General features: G+C 44.6%; 1 protein-coding gene across 2 annotated transcripts; it reads right to left on the bottom strand.

The window, feature by feature from the left end:
* Positions 1–2,888: 2,888 nt before the first annotated feature.
* Positions 2,889–7,071, bottom strand: SVBP (small vasohibin binding protein). Of its 2 annotated transcripts, none has more exons than XM_031962356.1 (3): positions 6,989–7,071; positions 6,010–6,134; positions 2,889–3,295 (listed from the first exon to the last, which is right to left on the bottom strand). In XM_031962356.1, exons 2-3 carry the CDS (start codon positions 6,121–6,123, stop codon positions 3,209–3,211), a joined length of 201 nt encoding a protein of 66 aa, XP_031818216.1. In that variant the 5' UTR covers positions 6,124–6,134; positions 6,989–7,071; the 3' UTR covers positions 2,889–3,208. The 2 variants fall into 2 exon arrangements, with proteins under 2 accessions (XP_031818216.1, XP_031818217.1); XM_031962357.1 differs by having other exon boundaries at positions 6,962–7,054.
* Between the last annotated feature and the right edge of the window lie 4,038 nt (positions 7,072–11,109).

The raw sequence follows: 11,109 nt of genomic DNA on the forward strand, positions 1-11,109 counted from the left end.
GTTTTAGGGGAGAGAAAAGCATGCTCTTGGGCAGATAATTCTATATGATAATGCTATTATAGGGATCCTTTTCATGTACCAGGGACTAGTTTGCCCAAAGGTAACAAACTACTCCTTCACAGCCTGTCCTGACAATGGACTTTCCCTAGAACACTTCCATCCTCAGAATAAAATTCTGGAGTCCAGGTTTTTAAGGTGATTTTTATCTTGGGTGAATGAAAATCTACAGTTTAAATAAAATGAAGCTGTTGCACTGTGGGACTGAAATTCACTCTGGGCCAAGAGTGACTGATACCAAGGTCTCACTGAATTAGGCAGTAGAGGCAAGCCAACTTACCTTCTCTGCACCATCACTGTCCATGACAGTTCTTCTCTTTGTCCCAGGACTATGCAGTCCAATCCCATCCTTCCCATCCACTCTTTCCCATTTTACCACTTCTATGATGGCATTGGCAATCACGTGCTCATTCTTATTGCTGGCTCCTGTGTGCCCAGGATTGAGGAGGCACCTCCCCTTACACGAAAATTCCATTACTCCCACCAGGATCTCCCTCCATCTATGCTGCTGATAGTTCCCACTTGCCTTCCCCAGTCATTATAGACTAGACAGTGAGCCTTAGATTAAAGGTCTAAGCTTACCATCATAAAACTCTCTTTACTTAATCTTAGGCTCCTAAATAGTAGAGCAGACCTGGTGGTCAATCACAGGAGTTCCATGTATTCATGGGTCTTGGTGCTGGTCTTCCCAGCCATTTCTACCTCCTATCCCTTTCCTTCCAGGTTTGTTGGGATTTCATGGAGAGTATAGTTCATAATTCAATCCTTAAGTAATTTTGAACCTTTTAGGAAATTAAAATGAAAAAGCTGGGGGGGGGAGGTAGGGGGTAGTAGATTGTGGAAGTGGTAGCCATGTGAGTCTTAGTGTTTTTTCTTTCAGGTATTCTGGTGTTCACTCTGAGTCCTTTCTACCATTTGGTTTGAGCCACCTCTTATAGCTTCTTTCCAACTACCACATGGGGCAGGGTCACTCTCCAGCACCAAGAACTTGTTTACCAGACACTTCTTTTGCTTTCAGTGAAGAAGCCTATGTGTTCCATCATGCTCCACCCAATCCTCAATAAAACTTTTTCAAATGATTTAGGTGAGCCTGAGTATGGGATCACAAATCAGAGTAAAGGACTTTTTTTTTTTTTTTTCCATTTTTCAGGATTCTCTAATCCTCACTTACCACGTTAGAGAAATACTAATCTGGATTTTAATAAGAATTTCTTTTACTTATGTTAGAGGGCTATACTGGGAATTGAATACTGGTGATTTAAATGCCTTGGAAAGGTATAATAAGCCAGTTGTTTTTAAGTCCCACTTCCTCTCCCACCAATACAATCATTACAGCTGTGATTCTTATTTGGTGCTTGTTCCTGGTTGCCATGTAGAGAAGAGAGGTAAAAAAGACATGGTCAGTCCAGAAATAGTTGAATGGCTTATGAGCCTGCCACTACGTTAGTGTTTAGAAGGCTGCATTCATGTTATTTAAAAATGCCAAATCTCAGGGACATTAAACAAGTTTGGGATATTGCCACATGACTCACTGCTCGGTACCCCAGAAGAAGGAGTCCCTGTATGAATAGAGAAGGTTCTGCCTCACATGCAGAGGCCTAACTCTTTCTGCTTTGGAGCAGCACCTTCTAACATCAAAAAGATGCACCAGTTCCCAGCTCATCACAGGTACAAACCAGGCCATGGAAGAGATGCTAACAAAGGTAATCTCCAGCTTACCAATGGATTTTGCTCCACAGTTCTACAAGTTGGCTGTTCACAACTTGGCACATTCCCCATAAAAGTAATGTTGCATTCCTAAGAGATCCTACAAAAGCCTATTCAATCTATAATCACCTGAATTATAAAATATAACAGAAGCTATCATTTATAACATTATTTCTATGTGAAAATTTATTCCAAGTTCCAATTTGCAAATGCTAGATCATATCTCCTCGGGGCACAACCTTGGCAGAAAGGAATGGAGCTGAGACTTTCCCATTATCCCTTGCCACCCTCTCTCGGAGCTGCAAAGCTAAGACTGGGGCATAGAGTCCCAGAACATGTTCTGGTGATTTTACTGAGAAGCTGAGCCTTGTTAGTCTGGACTCTTTGGAGGGCACTAGAATCTTCCATACATTTCCATCTTGTTTATCTCAGGGTGACTTTTTTTTTCTTATCTACATTCTCACAAACCATTTCTATAACAGACTAGCCCTTGTTCCGATATCTTAAAAAAGGACAATTTCTTCCTCCCCAATATAAAAAAATAGATAAACCTGAGATAATAAACCTAGAAAGGTTTAGGTAGAAATAATTTATGTTACACTTGTTAGAAACAAATGAGAGTAGGAGAGATTAAATTGACTGTCCCAAAAACTCTGGTTAGGTGGCTGGCTGATTCTTGAGGGGCCAATCAGGATCCTCCTCTCACTGTTTAATTTCTAGGGCTGCTGCCACTGCTCCCAAATGTCACTTTTAAAACTCACGCTCCTTTGTGGCCAATCTGTTAGGTGTCCATTTGTGAGGGTAAAAGAAGAAATCTGGCTTTGAGGTTTACAGTCAGGATTCACACAAATCTAGGCCAATGACCCAGATATTTAAACTCATTCAGCAGCATTCTCATCACCCCCAAAAACCTAACAGCTGGAAGTAGCTGCAGATGATGAGCAACAACAGTAGCAATGGATAGAGCAGGAGGCAAGAGGAAAGTTTCATCAACAGATTATGTGTTCGTTCTAGGATACCAAGTACTCTAGGTTTTCTTTGCTCACGTCAACATTTTTTACCCACTGAAACTTCGGCCTCAATGATTTGGCCATCCAAACTAAGGCTTAGACAAGCAGGCCTTGACTTTGTAGTTTATTTTCTTGGAAAAGAGAAAGTTCCACGACAAATTCTGACTTTCTTCCGCACTCCCCACTCCCAGTTCAAACAACTGAAATTGGGGGGGAAAAAAGTTCAGAAAAATGATGCTAACCTGAGGAAGACAGGGATAGGTGAAGAAGCAGTCACAGAAAGTATCAAATTCAGATTTATCCAACTTTAAAAAGTACATAAATCTTTGTCTCTACATTTGTATGGCCCAAAGTGAGCCACCTTGGAAGAACTGGTTACAAAGGTCATGATCCAAGCCTCAGGGGCCCCACCTGGTCTCAATGAAGGAGAGAGTTCATTCTCTTGGAGGCTGCATCTGCTTACAGAACTCATCAAATTGCTGCTGCTCCAGTTCGGTCATTACTCTGTTGAGAGCATAAATCTGAAGGGAAGAGAAAGATGGCAGAGAAAAAGATAATCAGTGTAATATTGGGAAGAGCTTTGTGAAATGGACTCTTTATAAATAAGCCTGGAAGATAAGAGCTTCCCAGCTGTGACAAAAGGGAAAATGATGAAATCACTTTTTAGGTGAGAACACAGTCTGGATGGACATTTGTAAGGTAGGGGCTACTGATATTAGTCTCGATTTACACATGAAGAGCCTGAGGCTTGGAACGAGGAGGTTCCCATTGTTCAGTACAGGTCAGAGATTCTATAGGAAGGAATCACAGGCAAGGAGATAAAGGCTCAGCAATTACACTGGGAAGGAACATGCAGAATGTGAAGGCTGACCTTGTACCAAAACTGGCAATAGTAGTTAAAAATAACATAACTGAATGTGGAGGGAGGAGGGAAGGACAAGGGCAAAAGGCAGAACTGTTACATTTTGAGAGAGCCTGGCAATATACAAAGATTTGTAAAACCGATCCTATCATATTACCCAGCGATTGCACTGGAACCATCAGGATCATAGCCTAAAGTTGTTATTTAAAGGGAAAAAAAGACTTATTTATGCAAACACATTCAAAGCAGTTTAATTTATAATAAGAGTGAAAACTGGAAATATATGACTCCTGGAGAAAGGCTGAATAAACTAGCCTGATACAACATGCTCACTGAACCATAGAGATTAATAAAAGAGAGACGGGGAAAAGAAAGCAAAATTGGCTCACAGCAACTATAACTATATAAAAATAACAGTAAGAAAATCTGATCAGTATAGATAAAAATAGATGGGGAAACTGAACAAATGAAATGCTATTTAATATTATTAAAGTATCTCTTTTCCTTTGAAGCAAACTTTTGTTAAGAGTTTGCAGATTCATTCTTTAGGGTTGCTTGTGAAAGTTGTTTTAAAAATAATTTGATGTACAATAACAGCAAAAAGCTGTTACTCATCTAGATTTCCCTTTCTTTTATGACCTAAATTTGGTAACCTCCTGGTATGTCTCTAATATTTGTTAATCCTATTAGTTCCCAGAACATCAAATTTCTGGTTATAGGTCATATAGTCACTGGCCAGAGGTGACTCCCAAAAGGCAAAGTGTTTATGTCCCAACAAAAATCAGTGACTTTAAAAGGCCAACAATTTGGGAACAGGTGAAGAAATCATGTTTTATAAATGTAATGGAATATTATTTTGTTGCCCAAAATAACAAAAGGGCTAATTTCAGAGAAACCTAATTAGATTTGTGTGAACTGATGCTTAGTGAAGTGAGTAGAACAAGAAGAATGTATAAAATTATCCTAAAGAAAAACAACTTTAAAAGATCTCAGCAAGGGGCCGCTATGTGGGGCAGTGGGTAGAGCATCAGCCCTGAAGTCAGGAGGACCTGAGTTCAAAACTGGTCTCAGACATTTAACACTCTCTAGTTGTATGACCCTGGGCAAGTCACTTAATCCAAATGCCTCAGGAATAAAAACCAAAACAAAAAGATCTCTGCAGTCCAATCCACGCCACAATCCACTGGTCATTCTAGTAGAGGAGTGACACAAAATATCAGTAATATAAAGCAGACTGTGATAAAGATGCGTGAAGGATCCATGTATTAATTCAATATTAACTATTTTAACAAACCTTTATGAAGTTCTTACTGTAAGGACCGATGGTGGCCCCTGCTCTGGGTAATCAAGCCAAACCCATGGCTAGTCCAGAGCATTCCAGTGTCTGGGTTATGAGTACTAAGGAAGGACTGCACTGTTGGTGTAGTGGCAGGCTCTGGAGTCACTAAAAAGTCGCATCTTTGAGAAGGGCTGTGGTTGGAGCGCTAATCTCCCAGCACCAAAAATGGAAAAGAGAAGAAATGGGAGGGCAGAAGCCCAAGTTCTGCTAGTGGCTTCAGCCTGGGCCCTTGGGTGGAAAGAGTGGGCTGAAGTAGACACAAAGCCTCTGACCCAGCATCTGATCTGCACGGAGCAGGGTCGGAAGCCCTTCCTTCCTGGGTCCAGGATAAAGAATAAATGAAGAGCTTGTAGGTAGTGGAGAGCTATGGTGTGCCTACAGTAAGTCAGTGGAGGACAGGCACAACTATTCTCCAGGGCTCCCCCAGGGAGGAGGCCTCCAGAGCCAGAAGCTGAATTAGAGCTTGGGGCTGGGACACTCCTCTTCCTAAATTGCTTCCACCGGGCAGTCCCTGGGTAAGACTAGAGTGATGGTGGGCAGAACAAAAAGGAAGGGGGTGGGGAGAAGAGAAATGGAGAAAGCAACCGGGGATTTTAAAAGGAGGAGAGTGCAAGGAGAGGGAGCCTTCCAGTATGAGATGGAGGAGTTTGCAGGACTCTAGAATTCATGAAAGGGAATTATATGTAAAAGGGCTGGATAGTTGATATTTGATCCTAGAGATGACAACTGGGAGCCCCAGAAATTTACGGAGCAGGGGAGCAAAACTACAGGAAAAGCCTTTTGGCCACAGCGGGGAAGGTGTGCGGAAGAGAAGCCTGGGGCAGGGACCGGAACAGGTAACCGGAGGCTTTCCTCTGGCCCAGAGCGCTGCGTCCCAGTCTGCGACTCTTCTTGGGGAGTGCGAAGGCTCCCGGGCAGCTCACTTCGCCCTGCCTGCCTCAGTTTCCTCATCTGTAGAAGGAGCCTGAGGACCAAACGGCCAAGCAGAAAGTCCCGGAGGGGCAGCGCTACCCCCCGGAGCAGCCGGGGCTCACCTCGGCCCTCTGTCTCTGCTTCAGTTCCTGCTGAGCCGATCTCTGCCTGGCTTTCTCTATTCGGTTCACAGTCTCTTTCACTTTGGGTTTTTCTTTCCGACCAGAGGACTCCATGCCTTACTTTTCTGCAATGCAAGCACAGAGCTGACCCAGGCGGAGCTCTTTGTGGGGGGTGGGGTCTCTGCGGCGGACCCCCGACCCCATCCCCCAACCTGGCAAACGACCCGGAGCCCAGACTGAGAGTCAGAAAGGGCCCAGGGCTCCGACAGACAAGGAAGCTCGCTCGGGAGGGGCCGGCTCTGCGTCTCTAAGATAAGGAGCCCGGCCCTGCCGATTCCAAGCCGGCATCCTCTCCGCGGCCGCACCTGCCGGCTTCTTCCTAGCGCCTCCCCCGGGGCCATCACCCCCGCCCCGGCGGTCCTCTTCTCCCCCCAAGGGATCCCTTCCGGCCGTTCTCTCCTTCCGCCCCTCCCCCGAGGGAGGCTCTGCCCCCACCTCCCGCAGTGCCATTCCCAGCCCCTCCCCCCCCCCCCCCGCCACGAGTGGCAGTTCTTTCAACCAATCCTCCTCCCCCCGCGGCTACGGCTGTTCTCCCAGTCCCCTTCCCCGCCCCCCGCGGCTACGGCTGTTCTCCCAGTCCCCTTCCCCGCCCCCCGCGGCTACGGCTGTTCTCCCAGTCCCCTTCCCCGCCCCCCGCGGCTACGGCTGTTCTCTCTTCCCTGCCTCCCCCCGCGGGTACATCTTCCCTCCCCCCCGACGCCCCACTCTCCCCGGCCTCCAGCAGGGCCAGGGACCACGGCCCTCCAGTCCTTTGTCCAGGTCTAGCGGGATTTCGGATAGGGCCAGACCGCGGGGCGAAAACTAGGCCCTCCATCCCGACTCCAGCTCCCGCCGCCGGCTTCTCCCCCGCCACTACAGTCCCGGGTCACAAGCTCTCCCCGCCCTTCCTTACCCAGGCCGCCCCCGGGGCAACTCCTACCTCCCTCCCTGGGCAAAATGTGGAGGAGAGGGGCGGGGCACCCGATCCGATCGCGAACTCGGAATTCGATTGCTTCCCCTTGCCTGGAGAAGAAAGAAGCGAACAAGGGGCGTGGGGGAGGGGAAGGAGCCCGCACGCGCTCTCCCGGAGCTGCTGGGGGAGGGGCTGGGAGCGCGCGCGCGCGCGGCCGCGCGGAAGGAGAGAAGCATGCGCACTGAGCGGGGCAGTCTTTGAAAGGCTCTTGTGGAAGCCTGGGAGGAAAGCCTGGGAGAGGGAGCGGTACTTGAGGGCCACCTGGAGGAGGGGAAGAATCGAGCCAACAATCCCAGACTCGGAGCCGGAAAAGACTCCTCTTCCCCCCCTCCCCCTCCCCCACCCCCGGGTCCCCCACCCGCAGCTCTCCCCGCCCCGAAGCCCATCCTCGCGCCTGACGAGCCGTTGTCCAGCTTTGTTTAAAGGCCTTTAGCGACTGGAAACTCCCCACGTTCAGGGGCAGCCCCGAGTTTGAGGACGGACACATACACGAGCGAAGCAACCCCGGGCTTGTCCGTTACACTCGGCCTCAGTTTCCCCCTCTGTGAAAGGTGAGCGGAGAGGCTCGTTCCGGCTCTGCGTCTACAACCCTGGCTAGGAAGCCCCTTCACTCCTCTTCTGGAGAACGCTTCGTCGTTGGGAACTTTTTTCTTAGAGACCAGACCCGCCCTTCTGAGACTTTTTTTTTTTTTGTTTCAAATCCGTTGCTGCTGCTTCTGCTCTCTGGGCCTAAGAAATGCAGTAACGGCTCTTCCTTCCTACGAGCCCGAGGCTGGGGAGGCGATGTCCTGCGCCTCAAGGACCCCCATGTACTTACTACTGGCGAAAGAGAGCAGAGCGTCTCTTTTCCTCGCCCTCGGAAGGCGCCATCGTGTTCCAGTTTCTCCTGCTAAATGCCAGATGTTCCGTCCTGTAATTTTCAGGTTATTCCTCACCCTGGTCACCAAACTACTGTAGGCCAGATCTTTAAAACTGCAGTTTCCGTCTTCTTGAAACCATTCCATAGACTTCATCCCACTTCAAAACTGGATTCCCTCCCCCCACACTCTCTTCTCCATCTTCCCTTCCTCCTCCCTTCTCCAAGAGAGGAACTGGATATTTCTTTCAATATATATTTTTTGCATTTTTTAATTGAAGTTTTTTTTTTAATTTTTTATTTTTCAAACATATGCATGGGTAATTTTTCAACACTGACCCTTGCAAAACCTTGTGTTCCAATTTTCCCCCTTCCCCCCTCCCCTAGATAGCAAGAAATCCAATATATGATAAACATGGTAAAAAAAAAATATGATAAATCAATAGAGGCACACATATTTATACAGTTATCTTGCTGCACAAGAAAAATCAGAAAAAAAAGAAAGAAAAAATTCAAGCAAACCACAACAAAAAAAGTGAAAAATTTATGTTGTGATCCACCCTCAGTTCCCACAGTTCTCTCTCATCATCATAAGACCATTGGAACAGAACATTGGTCTGTCTTTCAAAACTTCTGATGTTACTTTTGTATACAGCACACTACCAGTCTTGACTTACTTGAAAGGGTCTCTCTATTCAAGGAACTACTCCCCACTATACCCACACAAATCCAAATTTGGCTCAGCCCACTCGTATTACTTACTCCTTTTTTGCTTACTGCTCCTTTTTTGACCCCTAGCTGAAATCCAATCTACCCTTAGCTTTTGATAATGAGCCTTTTCCCCCATTTGGACGTGCTCAAAAAACAAAAAAATTTCCCTGTCTTGCTTCTGTCTCCACATTTCCATTTACCAAGATACCAAGATTATTCTCATTTTCTAAAGAAGTGAACTGGAGAGCAAATGAAAAAACAACTGGAATGCAGGAGTCATTAACAGTGAAAAATGTGATTTTACAGATGTGGACATTTTAATTCAACAATGCAGACCACAGCTATTAGTGTACAATAGCTTTACAAATAGTTTTATTGGATGTCATAATGAGTGGGGGGAAAAAAGAGTAATCCTTTGATTGCAGTATTGGGAAATGAGCCTAGCTCAAGTTGGCTAACCTGTTCTTTATATGACAAGCACAAAATTGAGCCAGATTTGAAGCCTTTTCAGGTTAGTAGAGACCACTAAAGCTCACATTTCACTAACGTAGCATCAATTTGCAAAATGGAGTGAAACTTCTATACCATGAACCAAAATCTCTTGAGTTGTTACTTAGCCAAAGAAGGAAAAGATCCATGTAAGCCTAAGTAGAAAGCTTCATGGAGCTGAAGGAAAGATAGAAATTGGATAACACTTAGCAATAGCTTCCCTTATTGCTTCCATTGACTTGTCCACCATGCCTTCATATGTCTACCTCCTAGCTTCCCTGGCTTCCTTCAAGTCCCTGACAAAATCCCATCAAGAAACCTTTGCTTATTTGCATTCTGGTGCCTTCCCTCTGAGATTATTGCAATTTATCCCGTCTGTATATCTTGTTTGTTATTTGCGCGTTGTTTTTCCCACTAAATTATAAGTTTCTCTAGAGCAGGCACTGTTTTTGCTTTTCTTTATATCCCAAGTGCTATGCATATTATAAGCCCTTGATATATTTCCATTGCTCAGAGTAAAGTAGTTTTAGTACGTTATGATAGCATGAGTTCTATCAGTCAAGCCTGCAAAGCTATTGCAATACTGATTTCTTGATTTTGAATAAGATTGGGGAATTTGGCTAGGTGGAGACCCAATCCAATACAGGCTGGCAGAATGCCTCACTAGACTTAATGATTTACAAAGGGCATATTGTATTCTGTCCTAGGCACTGAGCTAAAATGAAATAAAAAAACAGGTAAAGTTTTTTGTTTGGAAAAATGCCTACTTTCTAGAATGGGGAATTTGGGAAGCCACTTGGAAAATAGCCTGAATTTGGCCTCATTAAGAATAGGAACTTATATTTAGCCAGAAGGATTTCTGAGTCAATATTCTGGAGTGGCAATCTTAGTACAATTCCATGTGGTGGTTTGGTAGGAAAGAAAAATCCATTTTAGCACTGAAAAGTGAAGCAAACTTTGGAAAATTTTAGAGAAAAATTGAAAGGGAATAGTGATTACAGGAAGCCTAGAGATTCATACTAAGGAACAAGACACTAGAATCCAACAAAGCAAAATAGCCTAACAACAAATAAATTCAGCCTGACACAGCCTGGCACACTGGAAAAATCAGATTAAAAAAAATCATACCTGCACAAATTGATATTAATTTTACTTTCTGAATTTAATTCTGTTCAAGTAAGGGACCTACTCAGTAACAGTCACCGTTGTTGGTGTTGGGATTACAAAGATAAAATCAAAATGGACCCTGCATTCAAAGAAGTTTTTATTCTATTAAACTTCCAAAGCTTTAGCCTGTGAGATCCTGGAAGACAGGGACTGTGTTTTACCTTTCTTTTGTATCTGCAGTGCTTGTAACATAACACATAATAGGTGCTTAATAAATGCTAGTTGATTGACTAAAGACCAGAAGGAGTAGCAGCATCATATAATGGATAGATCATGGTTTACGGAATCAAATGACTTTGGTCACTGTTATTTATCTTCTACTTCTGTGATTTTTAGGTAAGTGTTTAATTTCTCAAGGTCTTCATACATAAACTGAGGGGTTTGGATTCAATGGCTCTAAGTCTCCTTTCAGTTCTAAATCCTATGATCCTGTAAACCTATCAATGAATACTTCACGAAATTTTATCTGAAACGGCTAGCCTACTAAGTCTGCTCCCTTCCATGTTAATGAAATACAAAGTTGGTCTGAGAAATACCACACCAACGAAAATCAAATGGTTTTTGCATTCTTCATATGTTGTCTGTAATTGTCCTTCATTTCATTTATTTTATATCAGATTAACAAGCATTCATTAAACATCTACAATGTACCAGGTACTGATGCTAGGGGATACAAGCAAAGGCAAAACACAGTCCTTGCTCTCAGGGAGTTCATAGTCTAATGGGGGACACAACCTGCCAACAACTATGTACAAATAAAATATAGATGGGATAAGTTGGAGATAATCTCTGAAGGAATGTACTGGTATTAAGAGAACCTGGAAAAGGTTCTTGGTAGAAGGTGGGATCTTAGCTGCATCCTGAA

Source organism: Sarcophilus harrisii, chromosome 3, assembly GCF_902635505.1.
Source record: "Sarcophilus harrisii chromosome 3, mSarHar1.11, whole genome shotgun sequence".
Lineage (NCBI taxonomy): Eukaryota > Metazoa > Chordata > Mammalia > Dasyuromorphia > Dasyuridae > Sarcophilus > Sarcophilus harrisii.